This window comes from Amphiura filiformis, chromosome 16 (genome assembly GCF_039555335.1).
Source record: "Amphiura filiformis chromosome 16, Afil_fr2py, whole genome shotgun sequence".
Lineage (NCBI taxonomy): Eukaryota > Metazoa > Echinodermata > Ophiuroidea > Amphilepidida > Amphiuridae > Amphiura > Amphiura filiformis.
The window spans coordinates 32,935,302-32,954,653 of NC_092643.1; the positions used below are offsets into that span (position 1 = coordinate 32,935,302).

At 35.5% G+C, this 19,352-nt stretch overlaps 1 protein-coding gene across 1 annotated transcript; it reads left to right on the top strand.

Moving 5' to 3' along the window:
* Positions 1 to 571: 571 nt before the first annotated feature.
* On the top strand, positions 572 to 18,573 carry LOC140136568 (dolichol-phosphate mannosyltransferase subunit 1-like). The gene is made up of 9 exons (XM_072158264.1): positions 572 to 726; positions 10,513 to 10,612; positions 11,787 to 11,820; positions 12,335 to 12,411; positions 12,975 to 13,000; positions 13,631 to 13,726; positions 14,983 to 15,051; positions 16,077 to 16,191; positions 18,376 to 18,573. Exons 1-9 carry the CDS (start codon positions 620 to 622, stop codon positions 18,478 to 18,480), a joined length of 729 nt encoding a protein of 242 aa, XP_072014365.1. The 5' UTR covers positions 572 to 619; the 3' UTR covers positions 18,481 to 18,573.
* Positions 18,574 to 19,352: the final 779 nt, after the last annotated feature.

Consider the following 19,352-nt stretch of genomic DNA (forward strand, 5'->3'; position numbering starts at 1 on the left):
GGCCTAGGGCTATCTATAGTCGCATAAGGCCCAAATTTTGAAGCCTGCAAAATAATGTCCCGTTCCCCTAGTTCGATCTCTCCTCTTTCTCTCTCTCTCTCTCCCTCCTCCTTCCCTCTCTCTCTCTCCTTTTTTTTTTTTTTTTTGGTACCGGGGGGCGCGCGCCCGTTCAAAAAGGGCTAAATACGCTAGTTGTAATTTCGTTCTGGTATACCAGAATGAAATTCAAATTTGGCGATATTTTTGCAAAACGAATTAATCTGCAAGAAATATTTGGTACATAAACATTTTTAGCCAGAGGTATAAAAATCTCAACTTTTTTGTGAAAAGTGGGGGATGAGGCTGTGGATCACGAAATGCCCTTTAAGGCGACATCAAAAACAGCATTTAAACTGATATTTTAAAAATATATCAATGGAATATGGCCCCGGGAATACGGCTTTATGATATATAAATTCTGGGAAAAATAATGGCCCTCATCTTTTAACGTCTGTGGAGAACACCGTATTTCAGGCCTGAGCTCGTCGATATCAGACCCTGTCGATATCCGATATCATGATGTCGTATCGAAAGTGAAGATCCGACATTGCCCAACTTTTGACAACTCATCGATTTCAAGATGGCGGCGCCCACGGAAGAAAAGTACAGCATCCTTTTACCAACATACAACGAGCGAGAAAATCTGCCATTGATTGTATGGCTGTTGGTGAAATCATTTGAAGAAAGGTAGTGTATACATGGGGATTTCACTCAGTTTCTTATTGCAGTTTACGACCTTGTTTTATAATCTTAATCAGCTGATTGATAAAGCTTAAGGTCATGTTTTTGGGCGAAAATCACGAAGTGATTTTCGACCCATATTGCGCTGGGTTTTGTTCTACAATACTTCTTCACGGCGTTTCAGAATAAAAACGAAATATTCGTGCTGTCTATGTAATCAGGAAACTACAGAGGCCTTAGTATCCATTAAAATTTGTCATTACTTCTTCATGTTGATATTCAAACAGTGCTATAAAGTTGTCGTACCAAGAAATGTGTTTGTATTAAAAGAAATAATTGTTTTACAACTTCCATGAACTAGCATTACTTTTATGCAAATCAGAAAATTGCAACAGATATTTTTCATTTCTTTCAGACTGAGCGGTATTGCCAGATTATGCGTACAGTTGGGCTACATTTAGCCTCATTTAGTTTTATTGATACTGTCGAAATACTTGCTTGCATGTGCTTGTTGCTTTACTGTAGCGTATAGAATGTGTTAATGATACTATACGTCTTCACTTGGCTCTGCTGATGTAACACCGTAACGCCCTCACTCAGGCTTGCTGGTTTAAGGAGAATCCTTTAATCGGTGTAAATGAATAAGTGGAGCTAAAAGGCGCAAGGTACCATTCGGAAGTAAATTATTGTACATGTACCGTGCCAATTTGACTTTCTGAAGGGGGGGTAAGATGACTCGTAAATCTGTATATACTAGATTGAGAGATCTGATACTGGTAATAATATCTGGGTAAGCGTGGAAGTTAACTTACAAAGAACGTCATTTATATTTATCAAACATTTAAGGCTAAAGGCAAAAATTACATGTGAAAATGTTATTCTGCGGATGAAATTTATTGTTAGAACACGGAGATAAAATAGCATTGAATTGTTAGAAGATTGATGCACTTCTATCTCACAATACACGCAAGCCATCATCATAGTCATCATGATATCAGGTAAATTACATGATGTGATCACGCACTTCTTCCACTTGACTTTCACTTACCTGTGTTTTCATTGGTCAATTGTTGTTGATGTGCATTACTTACAATTGTATTCATTGGATACTTTTGGTGTCAAACTTGAAGTAGCTTGGCACGCTTTGATCATGCACTTCTTCCACTTGACTTCCTCTTACCTGTGTTTTCATTGGTCAATTGTTGTTGATGTGCAATACTTACAATTGTATTCATTGGATACTTTTGGTGATAAACTTGAAGTAGCATCGGTATCGATCGGCGTGCCTTGTCAATATCGTGACAAAGACTTTGTTGAATCTTCTCAATTTTGTGCCTGGACTCGAGACGTTAAGGACCTAAACATCGATTTGTCAGAAATTTTTTTCAATAAATACGGCAATAATTTGTTCGCATACTACTTTCTTATTATTGTACATCGATTTTATAGCTTCTGTAGCAAAGGTAGAAACTGCATATAGTTCGGACAATAAGTGTATACCAAATAAACTGCGTCGTTTTGTACAAAATAGTTTGGAAGCTAAAGAGATGAATTCTGAATGATAACAATGTACACCCAATATTGATCTGCAGGATATTTGATTAACCTACCTTTAATGCTGGAACACTTTTATTTAATCACGGAATAAGGCCCATCAAGAACATTTGACTCGTGCTTAATTCATTGAAAACAATTTGAATCGTGCTTAATTCATCGAAAACAATTTGAATCGTGCTTAATTCATCGAAAACAATTTGAATCGTGCATTTAACATATTGCCATACATTTCTTTGAACGATCCCTAAAAAGTCATTGAAACGCATTTAGGAATTGCATAAGGACAACAATTTTGTTTAATCACGGAGTAAGGCCCATCAAAAACAATTTGAATGGCTTGATATTGATATTTTGCTACCTATATTTTCATCACTGAATCGAATCTAGGAATTGCATAACGGACAACATTTTTATTTAATCACGGGATAAGGCCCATCAGAAACAATTTGGATCGTGCTTAATTCATAAACAATTTGGATCGTGCTTATTTCATCGAAAACAATTCGAATCGTGCTTAATTCATGCATTGCTGGTAACATGTTGCCTTATTTTTTCAAACGATTTTTAAAAATCCCTGAACGCATCTGGGATTTGCATAAGGACAACACTTTTATTCAATCACGGAATAAGGTCCATCAAAAACAATTGCAATCGTGCTTAATTCATGCATTGCTGATAACAATATTGCCATACTTTTGTTAAACAATCATTAAAAAAAGGAATCGGCTCTAGGATTTCGCTGCAACAATACAGGTCCATTCAACGAACTCTTTCGTGTACATGTTCATAATTATTAAAAAAAGAAATCGGTACTAGGATTTCACCGCAATTTATTGAAAAACATTACACAAGGTCCATTCAACGAACTGTTTAGGTCGTGTACATGTTCATATATACTCATCAGGTAGGGTAGCTGCTAAAATGTGTTACTAATTTTCTTTGAACGAATGTCGCCAAAGACTGCAATCAGGAAATTTCACCATGCACACACTTTATAAAGTTTCTCATAAAGAACTCAATTACAGGTGGTGTATGACGTGCAGTCCCTAAATTCAGTAAATTTTCATCGTCAACCGTGTAATTGAATGGGATTATTTTGAAATTTTTAAACGCTTGAAATATCACAAACAAATAGGCCTATGTTGATAAATAATATAAATACAAGCTAAAACCGTTGGGGTTCGATAATGAACCCCACAAAACTAACCAGTATATGGAAAATGCCATACGGCCGGGCGGTTTCACGAGTTGCCGGCTCGATCATGTCATCCGCCGCCTGCTCAATTACTAATTTTCTTTGAACGAATGTCGCCAAAGACTGCAATCAGGAAATTTCACCATGCACCATGCACAAACTCATTCAACGAACTCTTTCGTGTACATGTTCAGATATTGTTTGAGTGTACCTTTAATACGTTGCTAGTTTTGCAAAAAGTAATTACAACTCCAAAAATATCATCTCTGATTGAAGGAAGTATCTTGGTTGAACGCGTCATCCCCTACTAATCATCAAAGGTGGTTTTAGAATCCAGTGAAAGCTCAGATTTTTCTCATTAACATATTGAAATTTAATGTTCAAGTATAAATAAGAAAAAGTCATTATTACTGCCAATATATAGTCTCAAATATGGTATACCACATTTAAAACCAAGACAGCATTCTTTGATTATAACTTCAAACTGCGCTTGTACTAATAATTTTAGTATGTTTATGTGACAAATATGACCATTCACTTATAATAATATTAAATTATCATGATAATTATCATGAATGACAACACTGTACACTACCAGTATCTAGCTATGTATCAAAGACATTTACTTCATGTAAACACCAACGCTCTTATCATGTAAATATTGTATACCAATAGCTCAGGGGTAGCACTAACCTGCGCTTGGAATCTGAACGCATTCTTTTAGCTTTTGGCGCACAAAACTTCAATGTAGAGGTTACTAAAGGGTCATTTGGACCTTTTATTTCTATTGTTTTAGATCCACAATTTCACAACATTTAAAATTTTGGACCCCGTGTTTGAAAACCTAGCGCTACCCCTGCAAAACGTACTTTTATTGACCAATATGTGTTCTGTAATAGTTCTTTATTCTTCATTTCTATTAGATTTTCAGTGTATTAGGAAGTAGATGTATATATAACAAAAGTTATTCATTTGTAACCACATTTCTTTAAATAAACACAATACCTAAACTGCTTATTATGCTAACAATTCACGTTCATTGACTGTTGCACTAAGTATTATTCAATGCTTATGAATTTCATCAACGTGTACAATCTTTTCAATCCAGTATATTAAGAAATACATGTATAACACAATAAAAAACCATGCCCATAAAAACACATATCTATAATTTGCCAACAATTGAACATCCTTTTATAAATTTTCTCATGCTTATAATATAATAACATTCTTATTGCGTAAACCTTGTATGCTCATAACTATAGTTACTATTTACATATCAACATATATTTTTATACTTTTTTATCCAGCTAACGACTTAATAACTATGTGATGCCATCAACAAAAACAAACATATTTCATGGGAAAAAATGATCCAAAGCAATATTTCCTTTTCATTCCTCTTTTGGAAACACTGTACTTGCTCATATCTTTAGGACTACTTATTCAAATTCAATGAAGTCTCAAAAAAATGCAGGGTTGTAAATGCTGCTTACTATCCTATAGGCAACTTAATAAATGTCCTATAGCAAATTTAACATTTCAAAGTTCCAACTTCTGCTTGATGCCATCACATAATGTGTATTAGTGTAACCTTTACAACTTCTACTCTTAATACATATTTGTCAGCAAAATACTTATTTCTTTCCTTTTTTAAACAGCTCTCTACCATGTTCACAAATGTCACCTTGTCTAAAATTTATATCAACAATTCTAAGCAATTTATGTACCATCACTTAATACTATGTAATGTTGTAACTTTCAAACGTAAGCTTCAACACTATGCTCCTCCTTGTACAATATATCAGTAACTTCAAAAGCCTGCCAGTTACAAATGTAAATATGTACATTATTAAAATTACTATATATTTTTGCACCAACAAAACTCAATATAATGCCAAACTTTCACTTTTAAGTCTTTCATCTTCATTATAAGTGACTTAACAAACACATGAAAACAATTCATATGCCAACCACCACTAACCTTCTAATGACATTCATATTTTGTTATGGATATGACTGATGCACATAAACTTATTTACATAATAATGTCAACGTAATAACTACTGTATGATAATGCTTTTATGTTATCTCGATCTTTATCAGATTCTATTTCCAGTATTATTAAAATTACAAAACTACATTGCATGTGTCTGTAGTAATTATTTGTGTTTCTTTTAACCAACCTTTAGCCAACAATTGCCTATCAAGAATTATCCAGTGTATTTTTACTACATGCCCTACTTGTCATTTGACAAACACCAAGTGATTATTATGAATAATTGTAAAAACAATTCGAATAAAATAACTACACCTTTATCATGGCACTTCCTCTTGATTCGCCCTGTTCCTTTTTAAAGGAATTTTTATTTAACCTGGGACCCAATAAAAGGTGGGGTTGTAACATTTTCACCCCATAATATGACTTTGTATGCATGTATTTTCACAATACTCTGTAAGAGAGACTTGATCATGGGCTCATTGGAAAGCTTAGTTATTTAGCTTTAAATATCAGAAGGAAAAATTAAAAAAAAAAGTTTCTGCTAATTGCTACAGTTCATTAAGTGTAATTAGTCAGGGGTGGGGGATGTGGTAGAGGAGGATGTGGTAGAGGAGGAGGAGTATTATTCTACATACTGGGTCCAGTATTTACTTAAATATTATTTGTTGTATGCAATGTATAAATGTACAACTCCTTGTTGTTGTATAATTAAGTATGTTTTGCTCATTATAATTAAGAAAATGGTTAATTAATGATAATTAATGAGGTTTTAATTACAGATTCAACAAAACGCAAATTGTGCAGAGCAATTTACAGTTTGTATATCTGGGAATAATATTTTTGTAGGCTTTCTGACTGTAAAACATCTTCACAATAGGCCTACATGCAGTTTTCCTCAAAAGATTATGGTACATTTGATGTTTTATTTAAGTCAATGAAAATACTTTTCATTTTATACTTTGTAATAATTACCGAAGTGTCTATCGTCTGTGATATGTTACCTACATAGTACATACATATATATCTTCTGATCACTTATATTTATTTTGAGCCACCCTGAATCACTTGGGGTATTACATGTTATACATGCAGGACAATTATCAAATTTGTTTAAACATTCTTTTATAAAATGCATTAAAAAGACAGCAGTTATAGTGTGTATTACTGCAGTACAGTACCAAGAAGAAAATTACATTCCCAATTCAGCATTTGAGACACCCTATATATGCAAAATACATGCAACATGCAAATAAAACTATGTGATAATTGTTTAGAAATTATTTACAGGATATCAAAATGTGTTTATCCAATTAAAATAAAATTAATAGTCAGTTTTATTTGATTTGCATAACAATTTTATTGAAAAGTGTAGTTTTGAACACTTAAAAAGTAGCATTTTTTGACCACCCTGTATTTTTGACATAACATTAATTAAAAAAAATAATTTTGAAATGGCTGGGTGGGTATTGGGTTAAGCTTCATTAACAATGCACACATTTTTAATGTTTTTGCCTAATGAGTACTGTAGAGGGAAAATACTAAACCATCATTTTCAAATTTTTTTGGTTTGTTTCACCCTGTATAATGTTCAGGTCACCCTGTATATTTGACTTAATTTTATACTTTTTAGATTCCTTATACAATATGCTTCCAGGAAATATATACTTTTATATACTTAATTTGTAAAGTTTTTGAGATTCATTGCTTCCAGTGTGAAAAGGTGCCATATTTCTTGAAAATGCACATGTTACACAATTGGGTCCCAGGTTAAAAAACATGACCTTAAAATAAAAATGACTTCCGAATTCATCTACCATTGTCTACCATCTGCCGTCATGACCTATATACATGTATCCTGTCTGGACACATCACACTTCATGTGTGTGATGTGTCCTGCTATTCGCCAAACTCCGATATGCAGTCGAAGTACTTTGAGGATGTAGACGGCCCGTCACTTTTTTAGCTTCCTGAGAACACTTCTCACTTCTAAACATAAGTTACTTACGAAACCACAAGCTCACTATAGGTATACATGTAAAGTTGTTTTTATAAAACCTCCGTGGTCCGGGTACGCACTAGTGAATTGCGATCGCGTAGAAGTGACAATAGGGTTAGTACGAGGAACCCATACCGTACTTAGCTCTGCTAGTACGGTATGGGATGATCTGTATACAAAAAGCTAGTGCAACGTCATTGCATGATTTCAATTAGAGTTTGCACTAAAAATACAAGGCTCCTGTGGCTTAAATAGTTGCATGTTTGTCATAATATTAATTACGCAGCTTCTTGTACTTCTTGCCTAAACACCTATGCTTGAAATTGTAATTAATACTTTATTATTTATCCAGAATAAATAAAAATTCATTAGCACATGATCCAAATTGGCGCACCCAAATTGAGATGGCACTTCAGTGCAAACTTAAATAGGGCAGCACCAATACGAAAATGTCATACTGATAAATGACGTGTCTGTTTTGCCCGGTTTTTTAAGTTTGCGTTGCGAACTACAATAGGTTAGGCATCAAATTCTACACAGACGTACAAAATTAAGGGGTCCAAATCACGGGGACCTGCCAAATCAAGGAGTCCTGGACCCCAAGACCCCTTAAAACGCTACCCCTGAGTGACAAGGTCGCCTACTACACGCCGCGCCGAAGACCATGGGTCAGCCGGCTTGTTGTCAAGTGCATTGATCAGGCAATCAGCGTGATTGTTTATTGCTTTTGCGTTTACGCTCGAGTACGTGATACACACAGGCACGACCATGGAAGTTTTTAAAAAAAACAAGATTTTCACTCATTGTTCAAAATGTGACATGCACAACAAATACAGCCCCCGAAATGGTCTACTTTTAGCGGGCCTTTAAATAACTCCGAAACAGTTTGGTCAAAGTTAAAATGCGATCCTGATTGTAGTAATCTCCGCTAGCTCTGTGTTGAAAAATGTCAGGTACTTGCCCGGTCATTTCCGGTACAAACAGAGAAATGGCTAGTCCGAATAATCAGACCCAGAACAAAATATTAATTTCTGACATGATCGTGTTCTGGGTCTGAACTGTTTTCATTTGAAATCTTGATGGCAAATTGGACAATGGAAGCACATGGTCCTACTTCACAGTTTTTTAATCCCCTATTCATGTTGCGTGAATCAGTCTATTGTGGACCATCCTTTTGATACTAGAGTATTTGGACAAGCGGAACAGTTTTGACAGGTCCCTCACTGCGTCATCATCCCTATATCTTCGTGTCAAAAATTACTGTGATAGTACCGGGGATAGTACGGCGAATCCTCTCGTTTTTCAAAAAGCTACACATGGCGATTTTGTTTGAGATAGGCCGAGCGACTCAGGCTAAGCATACCATTTACATGATATGAGATACCATAGCCCTGCCATAGAGCCTGCCGCTTAGTTTCTATTCTACGATATGCGCATGATCAGTACCACATATGGTGTTACTATTATAGAAAATTTGATTTGTTGTCAGGAAAAACGCAGGTTTTGTTTCCTAACTCGAAAAGCTATACCATACACTAATTAGCGGGCCTTGTTGTTTGCTGTGGATATCTTAAACTGCATTTTATAAGTAAAGATTTTGAAATCCAAAGTAAAAATTGTGATATTTTCAACTGTTTGAGAAATGAATTATACAAAGGAACCCGTGTAAAACCCAGGTGCTGTATCTATAATACAATGTACATTTATCGACTTTCTTTATCTGTGTCAATAATAGAATATCGATTCAATCGAATTGAAAACATGTCTCCATTTTGAGTTTGTACTACACCTCTGAGCGACAAAGCGTTTTTTTCTTGCGTTCGGTGAAATACCAATCGCCCGTCGCTCACCAACAGAGTATTAAGTTTATATTTATATAACACTGGCTGTTGACACTGTGCCCCTTTGTCTACCTCTCTGTTTGTAAACAAACGAGGAGGTCAAAATCGTCCTCCTCGCCGAATACGAAAGTCAGCGTAATAGTACGGCACTGAGAAATGGCCACATTGCTTCAGTCCTGGTAATGAATATTTCTTCCGTAATCCAATGGTTCCAACGTGGGCATCACGATGATAGTCTCCTACACAACCAGATTGTGTCGGCCTGACGCTCGTCGATCCTAATCGCTAAAGTGAGGACAGCGTGAGCTCGGTACCTGCATAAGAGTCTGTTTGACAAAGGTGATTGTGAATAAAGGATGATTGACAGCGCCGTATATGGTTCATTGGGCGGAGCCATTATGCCCATATTACATGTAGGCTGTTGTTGTGCACACGTCACGCTCTGCGAACGGTACAAAAAGGTGACTGGTGCATATATTACGGCATGGCAGCAGACAGGTTGCGCTGTCCTCTGACCCTGACTGTTTGTCACGTAGACAGATTGTGACCTGAGTAAACACGTACAAAGCAGGGGATGCGACTGCGAGCCGCCATTTTGACATGTGGTATCTACTCTTCAGAAAAATAACTTTTGTTGACGTTTTATATCAAACAATTTTCGATAACAGATTTCTACTAGGATTTCAATTTTTATTAATGAAGGTACATGTAGTTTTGAGGAATAACACGGGATGTTTTGATTTCAGCACAGACAACAATTGTGGAGTTACAGTCAAAAATGAGGGAAACCAATATTTGATAAATAAATCAATAACTACTTGCCTTGAGTTCCTGAATTTTCAGTGCAGTATTTGTAGTCCTTGCCCCTATAATATACATATTTTACTTGTCACCAATGTATATACTTTTTGAGAAAAATGCAAAAATTGGCCAGGGGTGTAGTACCCCCTTAACTTTTTAACTACAGTCTGTCCACTTAGAAATACAAACCAAATCTGTGGCATCGGGGGTCGATGCTTTGCATCACACGTGAGCGTGACGCGTAAAGAGCGTGGTGCACAAATCGCGTAGCAGTTGGCGCGCCAAAGAAGCATTGCACTGAAATAATTATTCTCATACTTCCAGTTTCCGAGGTCTATTTACTTTGTACTTCTATGTGGACAGACTATAACACTATTAATTTTGTCTGTTTCTTTCCTAGTGGGTACAATTTTGAAATCATTGTCATAGATGATGGCAGTCCTGATGGAACTCTGGAAGTAGGAAGACAATTAGAGAAGATGTATGGCAAGGATAAAATAGTAAGAATGATGTCTTTCTAAAATTTGCCAACCAAGATCTGTTTTTAATGGAAGTTTTATTTTATATGATTTAATCAGGGTAATGTAAGTCCATAATGAAAAGTAAAAAATGCTGTATTTCCTCAAATAAACGCCCTCTGGGGCATTGCACTTTCCAAACGGTTGGCGTTTATTAGAGGTCATATTTAGAACAACAATTCCCGTTAAAAATCATTAGGTAAGCTTAAAACTCAGCTGAAATGACGAACTACGAACTAGAAACACTGACTTCTGGTTCACTTCCGGGTTTCCGACCAGATATTCGCTGGTTATCGATGCCATGTATGCAACTTGGTAAGCTTACTACACAAGATAGCATGGAAATATCGGCATTTTTGAAACATCTTGGTTGAAAAAAGAGGTGTAGCGTTTATTTGAGGAGGGCGACTATTCGAAGAAATATGGTATGGAAGAAGAGCAATATCTTTCCAAAAAGTTGGATTAGGGTTTGCCATGCTTCATATCTTTTTATTTAATTTTGATTTCACAAATGTGTTATTATAAATTTAAACAGAAAAAGAAAAATGCTCATGGAATGGAATTGCAGGATCTGACTAAATAAATATTGATAAATTTGCTTACAAAATGCACTTAAAAATGAAGTGTAAGTGGGGGGGTGTGTGTGAGTGAGAGAGTTGAGAGCGATGGAGGTGAGAGGGTGTGGGAGACAGAAAAACAAACTGATGCTTTCTGAACTGCTGAGTCTAAGGAACACAAAATACAATCTATTCAATACGCACCTTTAGGGTTTCTCTACCGGATGTTGATTTGTACCGAAATTCCTTCCCACAATACCCTATCCGTATTGCATAACAAAGGAGATGGGTTAATGTCTGAACTGTATCTATTGTTGTGCAATATGCTCATTACCTTGTGAGAGGGAATTTAGGTACAAATCGGCATCCAATAGAGAAACCTAAAGGTGCGTATTGAACCAGTGAGTTTTTTATATAGTTTTAATTTTATAAACACGTAGGATAACATGAATATGTGTGCAGACTATTCTATTAATGTAATATTTTACTTAATGATTAGTTCTAAAAATAACACTTTATTTTAGAGTAGCAATTTAAAAGCTTCAATGAAAGAAATCAATTATCTATTGTTATCATAATGTTCTTGTATTCTTCCACAGGTTTTAAGACCAAGAGCAAAAAAGCTTGGATTAGGTATGTATGCTGTAATTTCATCTAATTTCATCATTCCTAGGGTAAAAGGTATTGCTTCAAACACATTCTCCTACAATCCCATTTTGGACTGGAATACACTCCCATCAAACATCAAGGGATGCCTACCAACTTGAAGTCTGCATTTAAACAAAGTGTCAAACAACATCTGGCTAGCAACTCTCTCAGTCAAGAGATGTCAGATTTCACTGTGTAGTTGTTGTTTTTTAATTTAATTTTAATTTAATTTCCCACACAGGAGGTGTAAATTTGGATTTTGTTACCCATTCATGTTACCCCATTTGAAATTCACATACCCTGTGTGGAAGATTAAGGTCATATCTTCCATAGGGGTGTATAGATTGGAATAGGCCCTACCCCAATTTGGTGGTGAAGAGAGCCATTTTAAAAAGTTTTGATAACAGACAGCTACATGTATATATATGGCGGCGTACAGTTAGCATTGTCTAATGGTATGGATAATAAAAATACTGTCCATAATTTCTTTTCTTTTCAGGTACTGCTTATATACATGGTATCAAACATGCCACAGGGGATTTTATTATCATTATGGATGCAGATTTGTCACATCATGTAAGTAATGTTAAAGCTTGGTACCAGTGACATAGTGTGAATCCTCGTATTGGGGGGGGGGGCACTGACCATGATTGAGGTGGCACCGGGCCTGATTGAAGGCACAAGCAATTGGCAATTTAACAATTTTCCTAAATTTTCAAATCGATTGGGGCGTTCCCCCTCTTTTCTTTCACTAGGCCATCATGCGGATGTAGGCTTTTTAGCCTGGCTTGAGCACATTTTGTTTGACCGTAGTCCGATCAGGACCCAAGTGTGTCTCTGCATGGAGCAACCATTAAACAAATGCTACAATAGTACAAGGCTGAACATCAGGTTTATCATCACTGGCACTGAGTTCAATTCTACCTAGGTAACATTCTGTGACCTCCCAAAGAATGGCCATTTTGATACCCACTATAAAATAAGTAGCATTGCTATTTAAAAGGCACTGTGCACAAATACTGTTAGATGGATAGATGTTGTGGTGGTACCATATGTTGCCAGTCATGGCCACTGGTCCTACTGCCATGTTATGCAATTAACAGTATAATAATAGCTTTTGTTTTCTTTTCTTTTTGCAGCCAAAGTTCATTCCAGAATTTATCAAGTAAGTGTGTATTATTTTGGTAAATTGAATTAAAGGGAAGATGAATTAATATTTCCTCCCACTCAACCTACACACAATAACCAATTTCTAACTTGATTTACTTTGTGTCATGTTATTTGCACACTTATGAATATTTGTGACCATATTTGCATATTCTTTGCATTTACAAATCACTGTTTTCAAACCTATGTTGTGAGGGCCACCTTAATTACAAACTGTGTAATTCTAGTTGTAAACAATAAAAACAGTTATTTTACGTAACTTATGAAGTGATGATTTTTGGCAGGGATACACCATAACAAATTTGCACCCACCCACCTGACACCCCCCCCCCACACACACCATATAATAAATTGTCCCCTTTACATCAATGTCACTATAAATTAATTTAAGATGTTACTGACCTCTAGCAATCTGATATGCTATCTACGATGTTCAGTTAAAATGTTCAATCAATAAGTTTTTAGAACTGAACTAGCTGGTCCAATCGAAAAGTTCTTGTTTTGTCTTAGAGTAGCATAAGTGATACAAACGGACTATTCTTTAAAAGCATATGTGCCTTCCACTTGTGAAAGACAAGTATGCATCCAGCATGTAATTCAATCAATGTCACTGTACTGTCTTTGGTAGGAAACAGAAGGAGCATGATTATGATGTGGTATCAGGAACTAGATATGCCTTAGGAGGTGGTGTGTATGGCTGGGACCTAAAAAGAAAAGTCATCAGGTAAGTTGGTTTTAATTTACATTGCTCTGAAGATTACTGTATTGTCTTGTCTTGTGTGATACTACTAAAGGCTGAAGGCTCCAAGTAAAGTTGAAGCCACACATTTAGGCTCATGGTTGTATTTGCATTGGATGCTTTAGTGGAGGTACTGAGTGCTTTGGTTACTGTGTGCGTAAAGCAATAATAAGTGATTTTCATAAAGAATAGATTCCTATTTAAATGTTAGTATTCACTGATCACATTGATTGTTCCCTTTTAATTTCAAGCCAAACAAATGAGGTAAAACAAAGAAAATTACTATTTCATTGCAGCGCCTACAATGTGTGTATTAGCTCGCCAGTCGTATTACATGTATTATTCAGCAGAGCTTCACACAGCTGGGACGTATTGAAAGGCATACTCTTAAACACTTAAGGGGGTACTATACACCCCTGAATAAATTTGTGACTATTTTTGCATTTTTCTCAAAAACTAATAACACCCTGGTAACAAAAGTTGTGTATATTATAGGGGCAAGGAATCCAATTACTACACTGGAATTTCAGTGACCCAAGACAAGCGGTTCGATACTTGTGATAGAAAATGAGGTACCGCTAGGATGTACCTAATTTCCTACCATATTTACTTAACCGCTTGTCTTGATTCACTGAAATTTCAGTGTAGTAATTGGATTCCTTGCCCTAATAATATACATAACTTTTGTTACCAGTATGTTATTAATTTTTGAGAAAAATGCAAATATAGTCACAAATTTACCACAGGGGTGTAGTACCCCCTTAAGAAAGTTCCTGCAATCTTCTTGGTTCTTAGTTGTGTGATATGACATGATATCACACACTTGAACGTGTGCATGTCGACGCGATCTGAGATGAAAATACCTAAGGGATAGGAAGCAAGCACTGGATCTTAGGTATTTTCGTCTCAGGACGTGATACTTGTATGTTTTCCGAAATATGGAATGTCTTACTAGAAATTAGTCTTTGTACAAGTCTTTGGGCTTGATTGTCACAGCATACAAAAAAAATGCATGTTTTTGGCCTTTATTCCCAAAAATTGACTTTCATTGCCAGTTATGGTATGTTTCATTTGACAAAACTGGCTAATATTTTTTTAATCCCAAAAAAATTAGTCTGTATTTTCTGGAATAGGGAGTAGAAATAAACATTAAACTAGTGTGATAGCAGTCAAAGTTAAACGAAATTAATCATTGAGTTGAGGAACATATTTTTTCATAAAATTTTGTCTTTGGATTTCAGCCGAGGAGCTAATTTCCTTACACAAATATTACTACGCCCAGGGGCATCAGACCTTACAGGAAGTTTTAGGTGAGTATCAAGGTTCTTTTCTCAGCCGAGTGTGTGCTCATATTGTATTGACAAAAATATCCTGGTCTTTAAATATGTGTCAAAAAACCACCCATCCTATCAAGGGTGGGTTGACAGAGAGAGCATTAAACATAAACATTTCAAGTACCAAGGTGGAAAAGGAAAAGAACGACATAAACATGTCCCCAACCTTTATAAAATTTAGATACTAAGTAAGTCATAGTGTACTTTCTTTTAGGTCATGATATGAGTGAGTCGGACTGTTGATTTGTTATCAAATGAAGCAATCTTTAGCCTATGTTGTGATGCACACTGTTAGCAGGGTTTGGAGGGTCAATCCTGTTGCACCAAACCAATTGCGATTTCCAAGTGGCTGTATTTATCCCGTAATTGTAAAGGACATCTTGCGTGTGTACATGTACATGGGTCAGAATAAGAACCGTAATTCAACATAAAACTTACATAATTAATGTCCCAATTTCAGTACCTCCTTTCATTGCACTTTTAACATTAAGTTGGGTCGAAAAAAGTGCAACTTAAATACAGGAGGAAAATCATCCATTCATTGGCTGTGACATTTTTGTTCTACATTATTGATTTGCTCTACCCTGAATTACAGGGTTGTTTGGTATGGAAAATATATAATGAGTGCCTCTTTAATATGAATTGCTTAGGCATGTGGGTGATAATTAGGCAGAAAATGATACATTACTGTGCAATGATTTAGTACCTTGATTTAATGATTTATATACCCGTAACTAGAGTCACACTGGGCCAAATTTTGAGTCGTGTACAATGTAAATGCCAAATCAGCCACCTGAAAAAAAAAAAAGACTTGTGTATTGCATTTGGATAAATGTACATGAGCCATTTTTTAGAACTTTAGAGGTGAAGTGTAAACAGAATTTTTGGTCATATTTATCCTTGTATCGTAAACCAGAGGGCCCATACCATATCTTTTACTTCTGCAACTTTACCTGAAGTTTGATTTTATCTGTTTCAATGTGTTATGCATTTTGTTTCAGACTGTACAAGAAAGATGTGCTACATCATTTGATAGATTCATGTGTGTCTAAGGGTTATGTGTTTCAAATGGAAATGATCATCAGAGCTAGACAGAATAGATACTCAATAGGAGAGGTAAGTGCTAGCCACAATGGATTATTCATTTTTTTTTTTTTTTCTTTTTTTTTTCTTTTTTTCTTTCTTTGAAATAATAATAATAATAATAATAATTTGACTTAGTTTGATTTAACCACATGAGAACTACCTACCTATTGGTCAAAACAAAGTTTTCATTGTCAATTGGACCAATCAGCAACATTGTTAGAATAATTTCACCACACAAAAAATTGGGGTGAATTATTTGCAAAGCTCCATTCTGATTGGTGATTAAAATGAAGATGTCATGTAATTGACCAATCAGAGGCAATGTTAGATCGGCAGGTACATGTAGTGCTCAGGGGTTAAAATGGAAATGGGTATCACAGTGAGACAAAAGAAACACTCAAGTTCATTCTTGGTAGAGATGTGCCGCTGAGAATCTGGAAAGGGATCCTGCATATTTATACAAATTTTTGTCCAAAAATGGGACCCGTTTCTATACCTGAGGTCCCAATTTTGGGCTAAATTTAGCATACATTTGACAATATGTCTCAAAATTGGGCCAATTTCCTGACAAATTTGAGATCTTTTTTGAAAATTAAGACCCATGTAAATACCAGAAGGCAGAAAAATGAGAGTCATTTTTTAGCAGTTTGTGCCTGTAAGATTGATTGCCTGTGGCGCATATATAGGGTTGCATTTCAACATAGCGTGTTTATAGTAAATATACCGCATAGGTCGAGTTTTGAGCACATTGGTCAAGACACTTCTTTTATATATGCAGGGATGTCAGTTTTCAGGCAATTGCCTGATTTCAGGCCTTTTGCTACTCCAAATTTCCCCACTTTTATTTATTTTCAGCCCGTTTTGAGGCTTTATAGCCCAAATTTATGCGCTTTTCAGGCTTTTCCTGCCAAGTCACTTCAGGCCACTTTCATCCCTGTATATGGTATATACTAGTCCCAGCTGGCTTGTGCTCCTTTGTCACTGAACATGATGAGGAAAGAGTACAAGCCGGATGGGACCGAGACTATGTATGTTACATTCCAGACATAGTGAGGAATTTCCAGACAATTAGTTGCCCCAAGTACAGAATTTATATGCCAAAGTACCATACATCTTCTCCCACTATAAACACATATCGAGGGGTGGGTGACACAAAGACGTAACACCATTTTGGCCATTCTGAGAAAAATGAGTTTAATACTCTGCAGTCTGCATGCTAGCCATAAGTTTCAACATAAAAAGTTTGTGATATTTTCTAAAAATATCAAGAGCTATCTTAAGAACCACTGAACCAATACTAATTTTACTGCATTTTTCATGCTGATTCCAAATATGGCCATGAAATTTTAGAATTCTGAATAAATTTGAAACTTGTCATCTACAGTCGACACCCACATGGAGAGTTTAACTTAATGGTCCACATTGACTTATGTAGTTAAGTCTATGTTTCACTGGCCATTGATTTCAATGGTGTGTTAAATGGAGCTACTTCTATGTGTTTATTGGAAAGTGCTCATGTTTCTGAAAATTCTGATATCAAAATCTCATTTTCGCACAACAAATGGAGTTACATCTTTGTGTCACTGACCCCTGGATTTGTAGATAATCATTCACACATAAGGAGAAATGCCTTTCTGCTGCTGAGCCTTCTTTATACACACAGAAAAGGTCCAACTATACTTTAACATAAACTCTTATTGAATCACCAGAGGTCCTTTTGTTTGACTTGTGTACTGGGGGAAAATGTTGGCTACTATTCTGTTTAGGGATGCACCATTAGATATTATCGGGAGGGGGGTCTAGGGAGTTAGGGTTATGACATTTTTTTTCACTCAATATCATTTTTTTTTACCATCTTGGAGAGTAATTTTTTTTTCTTATGGATCTAAGTGATTTTTCCCCCATCATAATGGGGTTGGATTCAGTCCCTTCATTTACAGACGATAAAAGTATATGAATTAATAAGACAAAAGAAGTATGTCTTAGATAGAGGTGAAAAGTTCATAAGTGATTCATAGATTGGATTTTGTTGGAATAGGTAGGGTTTTGTGCATCATTTTTTTCCTTGGGTGGTGCATCAATTTTTTCACCCCCCCCCCCCCAATAATATCTAATGGTGCATCCCTTAATTGAATGTTAAATGTCCGAATATTCAATTGTGCAGTTTTGTCTATTTCTTAATTACTTTTTTTTTGTCTTTTTATCTCAATACAGGTGCCAATTACATTTGTAGACAGAGTGTACGGTGAATCCAAACTAGGTGGACAAGAAATCATAGGCTTTGCTAAAGGATTACTCTTCTTATTTGCTACAACATAGTACTCAGTACGCCATTGCCTAGAAAGAACTTGATAGAACAATCTGAGATTTTTTCTACAAAATACTTTGCTTTACTGCTCCACCAATATCGTTACATGTCGTCAGCCTGCTACGCTAATTGCCTAAGTCAATTTTTGTAATTTGAGAACAGAGAACAAAATGTGGTTCAAGTATGCATCAGTTACATAATCACCCTAATTATTTCGGATTATTCTCTTTCATTTATATCATTATCATCTGTTCTTGTGCAAAGATTGGTGAATAAATATGTTTAAATGCATACTTGAACCATATTTTGTACTTTGTTCTCAAAATTAAAAAAAATTACATAGGCAATTAGCGTAGCAGGCTGACGATGTGACATGATCATGGGAAATGAGTCAAATGTCACTAATATTGAATTTGAGATATTGGCAAAGAAAGTGATCAAATTCTTTTGTTTTATATTGTTTACAGTGATTGATAAATTGACATAACTTTGCAAAGAAAAGTTGTATCAACATGGGGTTTTCAGTTTCTAAAAGCTTCAAATGTCCTCTTTAGAAACATGTGAAACTCATTTTCGACCAGGGTTAACACATGACCCATTCCCCTTGATCATGTCACATATTGGTGTGTTTTGTCTATCAATTTTTTAAGTTTAGAACTAGTGAAGCAAAGTTGGGAAATGATGGCCTTATAGTGATTTGAATGAATTGATTTTTATGTGGGCAGTGTAATTTAATCACAGTATTAAGATAAATTACACTAAATGGTGTTATAAGGCAAATTTTGGACATTATTGTTTAATTTTTATTATTTATTTTTGAACTTTTGTACAGATTCTTTCACATCATCCACTATCTTACAATATATACATTTCATCATAATAT